The 16,143-nt window shown below is 58.3% G+C and overlaps 1 protein-coding gene across 1 annotated transcript in view; it reads right to left on the bottom strand.

The window, feature by feature from the left end:
• The window catches only part of MYOM1 (myomesin 1), a 45,706-nt gene extending 30,046 nt beyond the window's left edge, over positions 1-15,660 (bottom strand). The window contains exons 1-12 of the mRNA XM_068166922.1: positions 15,577-15,660; positions 13,363-13,801; positions 11,183-11,320; positions 7,681-7,900; positions 6,441-6,598; positions 4,682-4,774; positions 4,272-4,360; positions 4,107-4,169; positions 3,307-3,471; positions 2,484-2,645; positions 2,072-2,213; positions 1,115-1,314 (exon numbers count right to left, since the gene is read on the bottom strand). Of these exons, the coding sequence (XP_068023023.1) occupies positions 1,115-1,314; positions 2,072-2,213; positions 2,484-2,645; positions 3,307-3,471; positions 4,107-4,169; positions 4,272-4,360; positions 4,682-4,774; positions 6,441-6,598; positions 7,681-7,900; positions 11,183-11,320; positions 13,363-13,760 (1,828 nt within the window). The 5' untranslated portion in view covers positions 13,761-13,801; positions 15,577-15,660. The remainder of the gene's footprint in view (positions 1-1,114; positions 1,315-2,071; positions 2,214-2,483; positions 2,646-3,306; positions 3,472-4,106; positions 4,170-4,271; positions 4,361-4,681; positions 4,775-6,440; positions 6,599-7,680; positions 7,901-11,182; positions 11,321-13,362; positions 13,802-15,576) is intronic.
• Positions 15,661-16,143: the final 483 nt, after the last annotated feature.

Below are 16,143 nucleotides of genomic sequence, written 5' to 3'. Positions count from 1 at the left end.
GATGGCTACTAGGGCTCAAAACTGACATAAAGGTCACCTAAGCTCCATGTTTGGCTGCTGTTGTGACTGTTGCTTATGCAGCAACCTGGTCACCCAAGGTGGTCACCCAAGGTGGTCACCCAAGCTAGCTGCAGGCTCAGGGGCTGGGACTGGATGATCTTCAAGGTCCCTTCCAGCCCAAACCATTCCATGAATCTATGAAACATTAAAGCAGAGAGCTTGGGATCTGTTGGGCATTGTGCCAATGTTGCTGCAGGACTTTGATCACCACATGAGCACAGTCTGTGGCTCAGAGACCATCCACACAGTCACAGAAGGGGTTGGGTTGGAAGGGACCTTCAAGATCATCCAGTTCCAACCCCGTGCCAGGGGCAGGGACACCTCCCACCCGCCCAGGTTGCTTGAGGCCTCATCCAGCCTGGCCGGGAACACCTCCAGGGAAGGGGCAGCCACAGCCTCCCTGGAGGATCTGCTCAGCTGCTTTGCTGGCTGAACAAACGTGAGGCCTCCGTAGCTCCGTGGTGCCTGGGAGCTGGGAGCAGGGAGCACTGCAGCTGACAGAGCCCCCAGCGCAAAGCGCGGCAGGGTGATCGCTCCCTGCAGAGCTGTCCCCAGGGTGCTCTGCCTTTGCACTGCTCCCTCTGGTGGTGCTTCAAAGCCTGCTCAGGAGGTTGTCCTCATCTGGGTGGGGGTTTAATGGGCTGGGACTTCTTGTTCTGTCTGGGGAAGAGGAAGCTGAGGGCAGACCTCATTGCTCTCTACAGCTCCCTGAAAGGAGGCTGCAGTGAGGTGGGGGCTGAGCTCTTCTCCCTAGGATCAGGTGAGAGCAGGAGGGGAAGTGGCCTTGAATTGCCCCAGGGGAGGCTTAGGTTGGACAGGAGGAGAAATGTCTTTGCTGCAAGAGTGGTCAGGGACTGGCACAGGCTGCCCAGGGAGGTGCTGGAGACCCCAGCCCTGGAGGGGTTCCAGAAAGGTGTTTCCATGGCACATGGGGCCACGGTCTGGCGGCCATGGTGGGGTTGGGTCAGTGTTGGACCGGATGATCTCAGAGGGCTTCTCCCACCCAAGCAGTTCCATCACTCCTAAAGCTGTGGGGCAGCCTGCTCCACCTTACTTCTCATCCTGGCTCTGTCAGAGGGGTCCAGGGTGGCCACGGGCGGTGAGACGCGCGACGGGAGGCTGACGCCGGCGCTGTTGACGGCGCGGACGCGGAAGGTGTAGGAGCGACCTTCCACCAGGCCGGTCACCGGCAGCCGCGCGAACTTCACCGGCGTCTCGTTGCACTGCGTCCAGTGGCTGGTGCCAACCTCACACCTGCACAGCACACATGGCCCAGAGAGTGGCGGCCAGGGAAGGACCCAGGCTGGGGGCAGCCACCGACCTCTGGAGCTTCAGCCTCTCTTTGTCTTCGCTGGCTGCTCCGCAGCCACCTGCTCACTGGTGTTAGCTGGAGGTGACACCAAAGCAGCTGCACCAGGGCTTAGGGCTGAGGCACCATCTAGGCATGCACTAAATCCCTCACACCTGCACCCCTCTTTTTCCTCAGCTGAAAAGTCCCCATCCCTGGAGGTGCTCCAGAAAGGTGTGGCCATGGCACTTGGGCACATGGTTTAGTGCCCACGGTGGCACTGGGCAGGTGGTTGGACCGGGTGATCTTAGAGGGCTTTTCCAAACTTAATGGTTCTATGGTCAACAGGAACATGACCTAGCAGCTTGGGAAGCACTAGAGCACCTCTGCTGGGATTGCCAGGCCAAGGGAGCTGGGGTTGTTCAGCTTGGAGAAGGCTCCAGAGAGACCTTCTTGTGGCCTTCCAGCACTTAGAGGGGCCAATAAGAAAGATGGGTGCAGGATGAACAACCCCATCTCTCCCAGCATGAAGCTGAGGGAGGAAGCAGGATGTCATCATTTCCATCCAGTCAGAGCAGACCCAGCCAATCTAGACCCAACAAAGTCATTTTCTGGCCAGCAAGAAGAACAAAACCACCAAGTGACCATTTCACCTCCTGCTTTTATGGTCTGGAGTGAGGAGGAGCAGCAGGATGAGACCTCCAGCCCCATGTGCCCACTGACCTGTCAATGAAATAGCCAAGGATGGGGCTTCCTCCATCCACAGCAGGCTGCTTCCAGGAGACAATGACATAATCTTTGTTGGCATCCAAGCACTGCACGTCCAGGGGGGCACCTGGGGCGCCGGGGACCTCAGCATCAGCATCTGTGAGGACAGAGAGGGACATTCCCAGACCTCAGCCAGGGGCCTTACACAAAGGTCAGGCATTAAGCACCGAAATCCATTCCTGCTGAGCCAAACCACCAGGTTCCATCAAGGCCAGGCTGGGTGAGGCCTTCAACAGCTGAGTCTACCTGAGAGGTGTCCCTGCCCATGGTAGGGACGTTGGAGCAGATGAGCTCTGAGCTCCCTTCCAATCTCAGGCTTTCTATGATGACTTCTGCAGTGAGTTTCCCTCCCAAGCCCATGTCCTACCTCTCACAAAGACATAGCTGCTGTACTCCTCATAGTAGTCTCCCATCACCACCCTCAGGGTGTAGAGGCCTTCATCTTCCTTGTTGGCATGGGGCAGGGTCAAGGAAGCTCGCTCCCCACTCCAGTGCATCTGCACCCACTTGGATGGTGTAAGGAGGACACCTAGAAACAGAGAATTTTCTGGTGAGAACTAGCTGGGTCTACTGAGGAGCAGCTTCTGGATAGGGAGAATGTATTGGACCAGACTGGACATACACAACAGTGTATAGAGCCTGGGTTGGAAAGGACATCCAAGATCATCAAGTGCAACCATCAACCCAACACCACCGTGACCATTAGGCCATGTCCCAAAGTGCCATGGACACTTTCTGTCCCCAAACACACCCATAAATTGCAGGCAGTTCTGTTCCCATGCCACTGGAACAGGTTGCCCAGGGAGGTCATGGAATCCCCCTTTCCTGGAGGTGTGCAAGGCCAAGCTGAATAAGGCCTTGAGCAGCCTGGTCTAGAGGAGGGGTTTTGAATGAGGTGATCTTTAAGGTCCCTTCCAACTCAAACCATTCCCAGAACCATGGAATGTCTTTGGTTGGAAGAGACCTTTGAGATCACCCAATCCAACCTTTGACCTGGCACCGCAGGGTCACCACTGAACCACGTCCCTAAGCACCAGGCCAGAAGCCTCTTCAACATCTCCATGATTCTATGAACTCATTGAAAGAGAGAAACTGTTGAGTGCTTGGAGGTGTGAGGTGGTGGATTCAGCCGTGCTGCGCCGGGGCTGGAGGTGCGGAAGCTGCTGTTGCTCCCTGCCCGAGCTCCTCACCGTTGCGGTACCACTCGATGCCGGGTGTGAAGCGCTTGATGTCGGGGCTGATGACCACGCTGCAGCCCAGGCTCATGGTCTCTCCTTCCCTCCCAAAGGACACATCAAACTTGTCAACAAACTTGATCTCAAACCTGGAGGCAAAGCCGTAAGGGGAAACTCCGACTGTGGGAGGGAGAAAGGAAAGAAATTAGGGCAAGAGAGTCCTAGAATGGCTCAGGCTGCAAGGGACCTCAGAGCTCTTCTGCTCCAACCTCCTGCCATGGGGAGGGAGTCTCAACCAGACTCAGCTGCTCATGGCCTCATCCAGCCTGGCTTTCAACACCCCCAGGCAAGTGGCAGCCACAACTTCTTTGGGCAACCAGAGCAGTGCTGGCCCCTGGTCAGTTTCTCAGCACCCAGCACCCCCAAGTGTCTTCAGGGGTGCTCACAAACCACTCTGCACCCAGCCAGGATTTGTGCAGTTGACCTTGTTGAACCTCATGCAGTTGGCACTGGCACACTTCTCAAGCCTGCTAAGAGTCCTCTGGATGCCATCCCTGCCCCCAAGTGAGTCCAGCAGCACACAGCTTGGTGTCACCCCGAACCTGCTGAGAGTGCCTCAGTGCCACTGCCCACATCGCTGACAAAGATGTCCAACAGGACAGATCCCTGAGGAGCTCCACTTGTCACTGGTCTCCCCTTTATGGGTGTTCAGTTCTGCTTTTGTGACAGGAGCAGGAGGCAGCTTTGCAGTCCTTTGTCAGGATGTGCCAGCTGCAGAGGGATGTGCACCAACCCAACCATGGAGTGCAACTTACGGCCCAGAGGCATGGAGCTAGCTCCAGAGCGTAACAGGCTTGCATCAATTTCTCCTTTGTATCCTAGAAAGGAAAAAACAAACCAGCTCTGGTCACTGGCATCAAGAGCTGAGGGCTCCCTGAGCCCCAAAACCAAGGCAGGAAGGAGAGGTTCTGCAAACCTACTCTTGACCACGAGGGAAGCAAAGGCTGAAATTTCTCCTTTGACATTCATGGCAGAGGCTCTGTACTGAGCAATGTCATCAAAATCACACCTGAAACAGAGGGGGATGATGAGCTGCAGCACCTCTGTGCAGGCTCAGCACTGCTGGAGACCTTTCTTCTGTCTAAGTGAGGCTGGGTGGAGCCCTGAGCAACCCGGTCCGGTGGAAGTCCCTGCCCGTGGCACGGGGGTGGGAACTGGATGATCATCAGGTCCCTTCCAACCCATCCATGAAAGCCAGAACCACAGGCAGCTCAGCTGCACAGCCTTGGGACCTCTCAGATGCCCTAAGGGGAGCACTGACTCTCTGCAGGTCTCCATCCACAGCAGGCTTCAGCAGGAGGTATCAGTGCAGCTCCCTGGCGGCCCTTACGTGCTGATGTGCAGCGAGTGCAGCCCGTAGCGGCTCTCGATGGTGTACTTGCCGGGGCGAGCCTGCACGTCGATGGGGACATTGTTCTTGTACCTGAGGAGAGCAAGACACTGTCACAACCAGGGGGTTTCACCGGGGACCTGGGCAGGTCAAAGGCTTAGCATTGCATGGAATGGCTCAGGTTGGAAGTGACCTCAGAGTTTATCAGCTCCAACCTCCCCTCCATGCCCAGGGACACCTCTCACCTCCACTCAGCTGTTCAAGGCCTCATCCAGCCTGGCCTTCAGCACCCCCAGGCAGGAGGCAGCCACAGCCTCCCTGGGCAGCCTGGGCCAGAGGCTCAGCAGCCTCACACTGGAGAACTTCTTCCTCAGCTCCACTCTGACCCTGCTCTGCCTCAGCTCCAAACCCTTGCCCCTGGGCCTGGCTCCAGACCCCCTCAGGAACAGTTCCTCTGCAGCCTTCTTGCAGGATCCCTTCAGACATGCTGGCCACACTCTTCTTGATGCCCCCCAAGACACCTTTGGTCTCCTTGGCCACAAGGGCACATTGCTGGCTCATGGTGAACTTCTTGACCTCCAGCACTCCCAGAACCTGCTCCTTGGAGCTGCTCCCCAACATCTCAGCCCCCAGCCTGCACTGATCCATGGAGCTTTCCATCCCCAGATGCAGCACTCTGCACTTGGCATTCTCCAGCCCCATCAGAACATTGTCATCTCTAAGTTTTCTCCATGGGGCTGGGCAATGTTTGGATGCTGGTGGCCATCACCTGGTGCTGCAGCTGCTAGCAGGCAGGTGGCCTCCACTTCTTTTGTCTTCACTGTCAGGTTAGGGAGAAGGGATGGGCTGAGCCCTCACTCCTGCACAGAGAGGGCTGGTGCCTGAGGAGCACCCCTCGGTATTTCTGGCAGGGTGGATTCCAGCAGAGCCAAGTCATGAGCTAATCTTGGCCTGCAGCCTCCCACTGCCAGCATGGCTCCTGCTGCTGGTGTCACATGTCCTGCTTCTCCAGCTGCTGCTCCCAAGGCAGCCACAACAGCTGCAGCAGACAAGGCTTTACTGTACTGAAAGCTTGTGGAGCTTTGCCCAGGGGCCAAGCTGCCCATGCAGCCACCCCAACCCCAGGGAGAGCTCTGAGGCTGAGGGGCACACGGGAGGATTTTGAGCATCAGAGAAAAAGGAGGTGAAGGAAAGGGCTGTGAGTTGGGGCTTGCTGGGCAGTGAGGGCAAAGCTGGTGGAGAAACTGCATTGAGAAGTCTTCAATGCCAATACTCAGCAGAGAAGGCATCACCCAGAAGAGAAGGCAGCCAGCTTGGGGGGATAGTTTGAAGACCTCTGCACCTGGCATTGAACACAAGCCCTGTGAGGAGCAGCTGAGGGAGCTGGGGTTGGTCAGTCTTCAGAAGAGGAGGCTGAGGGGAGACCTCATTGCCCTCTGCAGCTCCTTGAAGGGAGGTTGCAGTGAGGTGGGCGTTGGGCTCTTCTCATGTGCAACAAGTGACAGGACAAGAGGAACAGCCTCAGATTGTGCCAGGGGAGGTTCAGCCCAGGCTGCCCAGGCAGGTGGTAGAGAGGTGTTTCAAAGCCAGGTGGGTGTGGTACTGAGGGAGGTAGTTTGGTGGCGGTGGCTCAGCAGCAGCGGTGGGGTCGTGAGCTCTGGGGGAGTGCTTGGACTCGCTGATCCCCAAGGTCCCTTCCCACCTCACCACCTCTGTGTCTCTGTGGGGGCAGACAGCAGTGACGTGGTGACCAACTCACCAGGTGACACGGGGCTCTGGCCAGCCAGCCACGGAGCAGTGGAAGGTGACAGTCTGCTCCTCCCAGACGGTGTGGGAGCGCGGCTCGATGACGAACTCGGGGGCGTGCAGCAGCTGGTCCTGGTTCAGCTTCCTGCGGAAGGCCTGGGTCTCCTCCAGCTGCAGGGCAAAGACTGCTGCCAGGGGCTGCCCACCGCTCCTGGGCACCAGCTCCAGCAGCAACCTTAGCACACAAAGCAGGGCTTTGAGAGCAGGAGGAGAGCAGCCTCTTTGGATTGGCAGTTGGAGACAGAGTCATGGAACAGGTTGGGTCAGAGGGACCCTAAAGCTCAGCCAGCTCCAACCCCTGCCGTGGGCAGGGACAGCTCACACCAGCCCAGGCTGCCCAAGGCTGCGTCCAGCCTGGCCTTGAGGGACTCCAGAGAGAGGGCATCCACAGCCTCCCCAGGCAGCCTCTCTGAGTTAGGCACTTTGGCTAAGCTTGTCCCCAGGCCTTAAAACTCCAGCAGCCACCCCAGCACCTTCTTGGTAGCAAGACAGGGACAATGGCAGCTACCTCATCACCCATCCTCATCCTCATCCACACAAGGATCCTGTGCCACTCAACTGGGTGTTCTAAGATGTCCCCTCTTATCCCAGCACATCAGAGGCATTCCTGGTGGCTACCTGAGGCACAGAACCTCTTTTCTTATCCACCTGACACCATGATGACAGGACAGAAAAGATCTCCTTTCAAGACATTTTGGGTCTTACCACCATTGCTGTGATGGTCCATGGCTTGAATCAGGGCCCTGCTGTCATGGAATGGAATTGGTCTGGTTGGAAGAGACCTTGAAGATCTTCAAATCCAACCACGAACCCAGCACTGCCAGGGCACTATTGAATCCATGGCCCTCAGCAGCGTGTCTCCATGGCTTTGAAACCCCTCCAGGGCTGGGGACTCCACCACTGCCCTGGGCAGCCTGGGCCAGGCCTTGACAACCCTCAAGGGGAAGAAGTTGTTCCTGATGTCCAACCTAGACCTGTCCCAGCACAAGGTGAGGTCAGTTCCTCTCATCCTGTGGCTTGCTCCTTAAGAGGAGAGACCAACCCCTCCTGGCTCCAAGCTCCTTCCATGGAGCTGTAGAGAGAGGTCTCCTCTCAGCATGCAGAATCCTTTGGCATCTGCTTCGTGGCCAGGCAGTTCCAAGCCCCATCACAGCCCCATGCTGTCACATCCCAGGTGCCCCTTCCCCCTTTACCTTCTTCTGCAGGGCCACACGCTCAGCCGACTCCCGGACCACCACTTTCCTTGACTTCTTCTCATGATGCTCCTCTTCAGCAGCTGTCTTGGCTGTCTTGGCCACCTTGCTGACCTTCACCCCTTCACCCTTGGCAAAAAGGTTCCTCTGGGCCACGTAGGCAGCACTTTCCTTAATCCTTTCCTCCTCCGTGTCTGTGATACCACTCAGGCTCGTTTCCCTGAAAGGCATGTAAAGGGACAGCCTGCTGGGCAGTGCCGAGGGCATGCTGCAGTGATACCCTTGAGCAAGGAGCCAGCTGCAGTGGGCATCCCTCCTGCTTGACATACAACCATAGCTTTGGCTTGGAAGGCACCTCAGAGCTCAGCTCCAACCTCCCCACCCTGCCCAGGGACACCTCTCAGCCAGGCTCAGCTGCTCAGGGCCTCATCCAGCCTGGCCTGCAGCACCCCCAGCAAGGAGGCAGCCACAGCCTCCCTGGGCAGCCTGGGCCAGAGGCTCAGCAGCCTCACACTCAACTTCTTCCTCAGCTCCACTCTGAGCCTGCTCTGCCTCAGCTCCAAACCCTTCCCCCTGGGCCTGGCTCCAGACCCCCTCAGGAGCAGTTCCTCTGCAGCCTTCCTGCAGGATCCCTTCAGGTGCTGGCAGCAGCTCTGAGGTGCCCCTGGAGCCTTCTCCTCTGCAGGCTGCACAGCCCCAGCTCCCTCAGCCTGGCCTCACAGCAGAGCTGCTCCAGCCCTGGCAGCATCTCTGTGGCCTCCTCTGGCCTCTCCCCAGCAGCTCTGTGTCCTTCTCCTGCTGGGGACAGCAGAGCTGGAGGCAGGATTGGAGGTGAGGTCTGAGCAGAGCAGAGCCCAGGGGCAGGATCCCCTCTGCTGCCCTCTGCCCACCCTGCTCTGGCTGCAGAGATGTGAAGGTTGTTATGGTGCCCAGCTCACTGTGGCCTGAAGTGGTTTGGCTCTTTCAGGCTTTTCTTTCATGTTGGCATTGTGTCCATGACCACATGCCAAGGCTGGAGAGGTCTCTGCCACATTCCACTCAGATATTTATTGTTGTGTGGAAGATAACAGCTGAAGGCCACTGACCCACCTGCACCCCCAGTGTCACTCCAAACCCCCTGCCTGCCCCCTGTGCTCTTTGTCATCAGCACACAACCATTCCCTGGCAGAGCTCAGCTCTGCAGGCAGCTGCTGCCCATGCTGCTGGACGTCCTTCAAGCGCAGCGTCACCGTTTCCATCCCTTTGGGCTGCTCTGGAGCCCTCAGGTACTGCCCTCAGGGCAGTGATTGGATCAAAAGCTGGCTGGTTGCTGGGCCCAGAGAGGGGTGGGGAATGGAGTGAACTCTGGCTGGTCAGCAGTGTTGGTCCCCAGGGCTCTTTGGTGTCTTTACCCATGCTCTGGGTGAGGGGATCCAGGCACCCTCAGTCAGTCTGCAGATGGCACCAAGCTGGGTGGCTGTGTTGGTCTGCTGGAGGGGAGGAGGCTCTGCAGAAGGCTCTGCCCAGGATGATCCATGGCTGAGGCCAATGGGATGAGGTTCACCAAGACCAAGTGCTGGGTCCTGTGCTGGGGCCACAACAACCCCAGGAAGGCTCCAGGCTGGGTGCAGAGTGGCTGGAAACTGCCCAGCATAAAAGGACCTGGGGGGCTGGGTGACAGCAGCTGGAGAGGAGCCAGCAGTGCCCAGGGGGGCAAGAAGGCCACCAGCAGCCTGGCCTGGAGCAGCAATGGTGTGGCCACCAGGAGCAGGGCAGGGGGAGAAGGTTGGTCCCATCTATCTCCCAAGGAACAAGTGACAGGGGAAGAGGAAATGGCCTCAGGTTTTTCCAGGGCAGGTTTAGGTTGCCCATGAGGAACAATTTCTGCCCCCAAAGGGGCCCCATGCCCAGAGAGGCCTCAAAGCTGTGGAGATGTGGTGCTGAGGGCCATGGTTTGGTGGTGACCTGGCAGTGCTGGGTTTGGGGTTGGACTGGAGGATCTGAAAGGTCTGTCCAACCACAATGGTCCCACAGCTGCATCCCAAAGCACCCAGAGCTCACTTCAACACTGCTGCAGACTCTGCCTGTGCCTCCCAGAGCTGTTTGGAACCAGGAAGAGCAATGGTGAGCAAGTGTAAATATTTAATGCTGTTGACCAAAAGCATCTGGGGATCACTGCAGATGACTGGGCTGAGCTTTCTGCTGGCCTGAGGGCGTTCATCAGCTCCCAGAAGATGCTTTATGCCTGGAGGAGCAGGTCCACAGAGTGATGTAGCTGCTAACAGGTGTAATTACGGAGGAAATGACTCAGCTTAGCTTAGAGGGAGAAGACTGCTGAGCACAGAGAGCTCCAGCAATGTTGACACTAAGCATCCAAAGCTGCCTACAGAGACCTGCAGCTACAGGTGCTGATGGTGAGGCTGTGCTGAAGTGAAGCAGCTGAGACAGCAGAGCCCAGGGGAGGCTGCAGAGCTGCTGAGGGGCCTGGAGCAGCTCTGGCAGCAGCAAAGGCTGAGAGCCTGCAGCAGAGCAGCCCCAGAGGGGAGCTGAGCAATGCTCAGCAAGAGCTGAAGGAGCTGTGGGGGGCAAGAGGCTGGGGCCAGGCTCTGCTGAGTGGTGCCCAGGGCCAGGCCAAGGGGCAAGGGGCAGAGCCTGGCAGGCAGGAGGTGGCAGCTGAGCAGGAGGAGAAAGTGGTTTGGGGGGAGGCTGCTGGAGGCCTGGAGCAGGCTGCCCAGAGAGGGAGAGCAGGGTTAGACTGGAGCTGAGGAAGAAGTTCTTTAGTACCAGGGTGGTGAGACTCTGGCCCAGGCTGCCCAGGGAGGCTGTGGCTGCCTCCTCCCTGGGGGTGTTCAAGGCCAGGCTGGATGAGGCCCTGAGCAGCTGAGTCTAGCTGAAAGGTGTCTGAGGTCTCTTCCCACCTGAGCCATTCTGTGGCTCTACAAATCCACCTGATGGTTCCTCGAGTCCTCAGGTCAGGTCTGACTGCAGTGCAGCCAACATCTAAGCTGACACTGCGGGTGATGCCTGGGGCAGGCCCTGCTGGGCGCTGTGGGAGCAGAGAGGGAGCCATGCACTGGAAGCAGGCTGCCCACAGAGGTTGTGGAGTCTCCCTGTGTGGAGAGCTCCCAACCCACCCTGGGCACTGTGCTGCTGGAAAGCTGCTGTGGGGGCCCTGCTGGAGCAGGGTGAGCTCCAGATGTCCTTTCCACCCCACCACGCTGGGACTGGGTGAGTTATAATCACACAGATGATCTTCAGGGTCCTGTCCAACCCAAACTATTCCATGGATCCATTTTCTAATGTGATAGAAAGTGGCCCTGGTGAGGTGCTCAAACCCAGCCACTGAGCTTCATTTGTCTGGCTCCAGATGGTCAGTGTTGACCTCTCTTTGTCTTTTCATCACTGATGGCAGGTGCAAATCACCCCCTTGAGGCACAGGAGTGCAAAAACCAATTACTAAAGGATTTGTTAGGCCACAATTTGCTAATTAGCTCTCAGAAGTCGGGCACCCAGCTGGACTCACCTCCCTGTGAAGATGGGCACCGAGTAGTCCATGGCTTCGCTCTCCTTCTCCTCCGACACCACGTTGTGTTTTGCTCTCTTTGCTTTGGGACTCATCTTGTAGGACTGATCTTCAGCCAGTAAACTGGAATCTTTCAGCCTGAAGTACAGAGCAGATTGTTCAGTCCAGAGCAAACAGCTGGGCAGAAGCTCCAAAAGGACCTTAAAGGGCTGATGGATGGACTAAAAGGGTTGTGATCAACGGGCCCAGCTGAAGACCAGTGACCACTGGAGCTCCTCAGGGATCTGTCCTGGGTCCAGTGCTGTCTGACACATTTGTCAACAACATGGTCAGAGACATTGAGGCAACCTCAGCAGGTTTGGGGTAACACCAAGCTGTGTGGTGCTGGACTCACTTGAGGGCAGGGGTGGCACCCAAGAAGACTCTTGAAAGGCTTGAGGAGTGTGCCAGGGCAACTGCATGAGGTTCAACCAGGCCAACTGCAAGGTCCTGCAGCAGGGTCAGGCCAGCCCCAGGCACAGCTCCAGGCTGGGGGCAGAGAGGGTTGGGAGCAGCCCTGAAGGAAGAGGCTTGGGGGTGCTGGGAGCTGAGCAGCTCCCCAGGAGCCAGCAGTGCCTCCTGCAGCCCTCAGGCAGCTGTGTGCTGGCTGCAGCCAGAGCAGGGTGGGCAGCAGGGCAGGAGAGGGGATCCTGCCCCTGGGCTCTGCTCTGCCCAGACCTCACCTCCAGTCCTGCCTCCAGCTCTGGGGTCCCCAGCAGAAGCTGGCAGTGGAGGATGGAACTCTTTGGAGCTTTGTAAATTCACCATACTGTTTCTGTGCAACAACCTGATCCCCATTGCTCTGATCAGGTTTACTTCCCTCTTTTACCTTGGCTATTTCTTGCTGCACACCATAAGCCCTAAGCCTGCCCACAGCCATCACCTAGGTGTCCCCAGGGAGGACTCTGCTTTCTTGAAGCAGCTTCTAAAGCTTTGCTTTTTATGTTGAGGTCTTCCAGCCTTTTATCTGCTAGGTGGAACAAGATCTCCCTGCAGGAGAAAGGAGCAGGGTGTCACTCTGGTTTCACCCTGAGGACCTTCCATCAGCTTTCAGCCTCATCTGATCTGCCCCCAGATACTGCAGGGGTGGATTGTTGCAGGGCAGATGCTTGGTGACCCAGGTGTCATTTCTTGATGTTTTTTCCCATGTTAGAAGGTCAATGCCACCCTTTTGCTAGTCTCCCAGTCAGTGAAGGGGGAGTGGGGTGACTGTCACTGCTCAAGGCAATGTCCTGGGGAGGTGTGCAAACCACCTGGACACCATCAGCCTTCAGATTCACAGATTCCTAGAACGGGTTGGGGTGGAAAGGATCATAAAGATTGTCCAGTTCCAACCCCTGCCATCAGCAGGGACACCTCACACTAGAACAGGCTGCTCCAGGCCTCATCCAACCTGGCCTTGAAGAGAACAACACTGTGCAAGTCCTCTGAAACTTCCAGCAAGAGTGCTACAGACACTGAGCCTGAGGCCCCCCCAGCAGCTCTGGAGGTGACACCCAGCTGAGTGGTGCTGGTGGTAAGGCTGCAGGGTGGCTGGAGCCAGCCAGAGGCAGCTGGGCAGCTGCAGAGGTGGCTGGGGAGAGGCTCAGGAGGTGCAGTAAGGCAAATTGCACCTAGGTCAGGGCAACCCTGGGTATCAGTCCAGGCTGGGGGTGATGAGATGATAGACAGACATGGCCCTGCTGGAGGAGGCCACAAAGATCAGAAGGGTGAAGCACCTCTGCTATGGGGATAGGCTGAGTGATTGGGGCTGTTCAGCCTGGAGAAGAGAAGGCTCCAGGGAGACCTTAAAGCAGCCTTCCAGTACCTGCAGGGGCTCCAGGAGAGCTGGGGAGGGACTTGGGACAAGGGCTGGGAGTGCCAGGATGAGGAAAAATGGCTTTGAGCTGGGAGAGGGGAGATTGAGAGTGAAGATCAGGAAGAAATTCTTGGCAGTGAGGGTGGGGAGACACTGGCACAGGCTGCCCAGGGAGGCTGTGGATGTCCCCTCCCTGGAGGTGTTCAAGACCAGGCTGGATGATGCCTTGAGCAGCCTGGGCTGGTGGGAGGTGTCCCATGGCAGGGGGCTGGAGCTGGATGAGCTTTGAGGTCCCTCCCAGCCCAACCTATTCCATGAATGCTCCCCAGAGGGACCTACTCACCCCAGGCCGTAGGCTTCAGAACCCAGCCTGTAGGCTGTGGCCAGCTTGTTGATGGACTCAGATCCATGCCTGTAGGCAGCCGAGCTGCTGCTGAAGGCCTCGGAGTCCAGCCCGTAGGCAGCAGAGCTCTGCCTGGCAGCGGAGTGCTCGTAGGCAGCGGAGCCGTAGCTGTAGGCAGCGGAGCTGTGGCTGCGAGCTGAGGAAGAGTCGAGGCTGAAGGCCGAGGCCCGGCGGTGCCCCGCGGAGCTGCGGCTGTAGGCGGCGGAGCCTTGGGCGTAGAGAGCAGAGCTGCTCTTGGCCTGCTTGTGGTAGCGGCTGAGAGCGGAGTGCAGCTCCCGGTGGCGGTAGGCGCGGTCGTAGTGCTCCAGCTGCCGCTGGTAGAAGGGCAGGGACAGCATGGCGGCAGTGCCGGGGCGGCAGCACTGCGGCGGGCCGGGGGCTGCAACACAGCAGGCAGAGAGGCTTCGGCACCTGCAGCCCAGCGCCAGGGAGCCACGGCGCGCTTTGGCTGGGGAGAGACCTTGCAGGGCATGGAGAGCAGCCCCTGACCCAGCACGGCCAGGGCACCGCCAAGCCATGGCCCTCAGCACTGCCAACCCATGGCCCTCAGCACTGCCAACCCATGGCCCCCAGCACTGCCAACCCATGGCCCTCAGCATCACCAACCCATGGCCCCCAGCACCGCCAGCCCATGGCCCTCAGCACCACCAACCCATGGCCCCCAGCACCACCAACCCATGGCCCTCAGCATCACCAACCCATGGCCCTCAGCATCACCAACCCATGGCCCTCAGCACCCAACCCATGGCCCCCAGCATCACCAACCCATGGCCCTCAGCATCACCAACCCATGGCCCTCAGCACCCAACCCATGGCCCTCAGCACTGCCAACCCATGGCCCTCAGCACTGCCACCCCATGGCCCTCAGCATCACCAACCCATGGCCCTCAGCATCACCAACCCATGGCCCTCAGCACCACCAACCCATGGCCCTCAGCATCACCAACCCATGGCCCTCAGCATCACCAACCCATGGCCCTCAGCACTGCCAACCCATGGCCCTCAGCACCACCAACCCATGGCCCTCAGCACCGCCAGCCCATGGCCCTCAGCACCACCAACCCATGGCCCTCAGCACCCAACCCATGGCCCTCAGCATCACCACCCCATGGCCCTCAGCATCACCACCCCATGGCCCTCAGCATCACCACCCCATGGCCCTCAGCATCACCACCCCATGGCCCTCAGCATCACCAACCCATGGCCCTCAGCACCACCAACCTATGACCCTCAGCACCCCACCCCATGGCCCTCAGCACCGCCAGCCCATGGCCCTCAGCATCACCACCCCATGGCCCTCAGCACCACCAACCCATGGCCCTCAGCACCCAACCCATGGCCCTCAGCACCCCACCCCCGCAGCTTTGAAGCCCCTCCAGGCATGGGGACTCCAGCACTGCCCTGGGCAGCCTGGGCCAGGCCTGGACAGCCTTTTCCAGGAAGAAATTGTTCATGTCCAACCTAAACCTCCCCTAGGGCAACTTGAGACCATTCCCTCTCATTCTATCACTTGGTGCTGGGGAGCAGAGCCCAACCCCCACCTGGCTCCAGCCTCCCTTCAGGGAGCTGTAGAGCGCAATGAGGTCTCCCCTCAGCCTCCTCTTCTCCATGTTGAACACCCCCAGCTCCCTCAGCTGCTCCCCCCCAGACCCTTCCCCAGCTCTGTTGCCCTTCTCTGGCCCTGCTCCAGCCTCTCAATGTCCTTCTTTGAGTCAGAGGCCCAAAACTGAGCCCAGCACTCAAGGTGTGGCCTCACCAGTGCCCAGTCCAGAGGGACAATCCCTGCCCTGCTCCTGCTGGCCACACCATTGCCGCTTCAGGCAGAGATGCTGGTGGCTTTCTCAGCCCCCTCATTTGGCTGAGTGGCCATTCCCTCAGCCCAGAGGAGGTTCTATGCCCCATGCCCTGTGTATCACAGCCCCTGCTTCCCTTCAGCGTGCTGGGACAACACACAAGGGCCCCTGGGCAGCACGAAGTGAAGCCCTGAACCCTTTGCTTTGCTTCAGGGCTCAGCTGTCTTCAGATCACAGCCACAAAATCCCTCACACCCCTCTGCAGCTGAGACAAATAAAGGAAGCTCCTCTCAGCTGAGCATTGCAGACTGGGTTAAAACCCCCTGAAGAGCTGAAAGCTGCTGTCAGAAGCAGCACTTACCAGGGCAGCCGGGCGAGGGGCAGGCAGCCGGGCGAGGAGCAGCAGAGCACAGCAAGAGCAAAGCCAGCAAAGAAAGAGGCAGTGGGGACGAGGGGTAAGGGCTGCACTTGAAGGTCCAGAACAAAAATAATGCCTGCAGTCAGTGGAATGTCAGAGCCCCAGTCCAGGCCTTTTATGGCTGGGGGGGATAAATATAGCACTGGTGAGGAAGAGAGACAGACACCGATACCCTCTGCTAGCTCTGGGCACTGCCAGCAGTCTACCACCAACTGCTCTGCCTTGGGACTGACCTCTCCAAACCCTCCACCAAATCACCATTCCCACTCCAAAGGCCTCCTGGCAGCACCTCCCTTACTCACATCAGATTTAGCAAGGGAGGAAGGTTTGTGTCATGGAGCAGAAGGTAGGAAGCAGGCCCTGTGCTGCCCTTCACCATGCTACAGGAGCATGAAAGATGTAGGGGTTCCTTTTTTTATAGGCTCCTTCTTTTTGGGGGGGGGACCTTGGGGACTCCCAGGGGGTCTCTGGAGGGTCCCAAAGGAGTCTGGAGAGCTCTCAGTGAGGTTT

Source organism: Melanerpes formicivorus, unplaced genomic scaffold (assembly GCF_026170545.1).
Source record: "Melanerpes formicivorus ecotype bairdi unplaced genomic scaffold, bMelFor1.0.p_v2 SCAF_111, whole genome shotgun sequence".
Classification (NCBI taxonomy): domain Eukaryota; kingdom Metazoa; phylum Chordata; class Aves; order Piciformes; family Picidae; genus Melanerpes; species Melanerpes formicivorus.
Note: the sequence above shows the minus strand (reverse complement) of the source record. Positions and strands in the feature narration are given on the sequence as shown.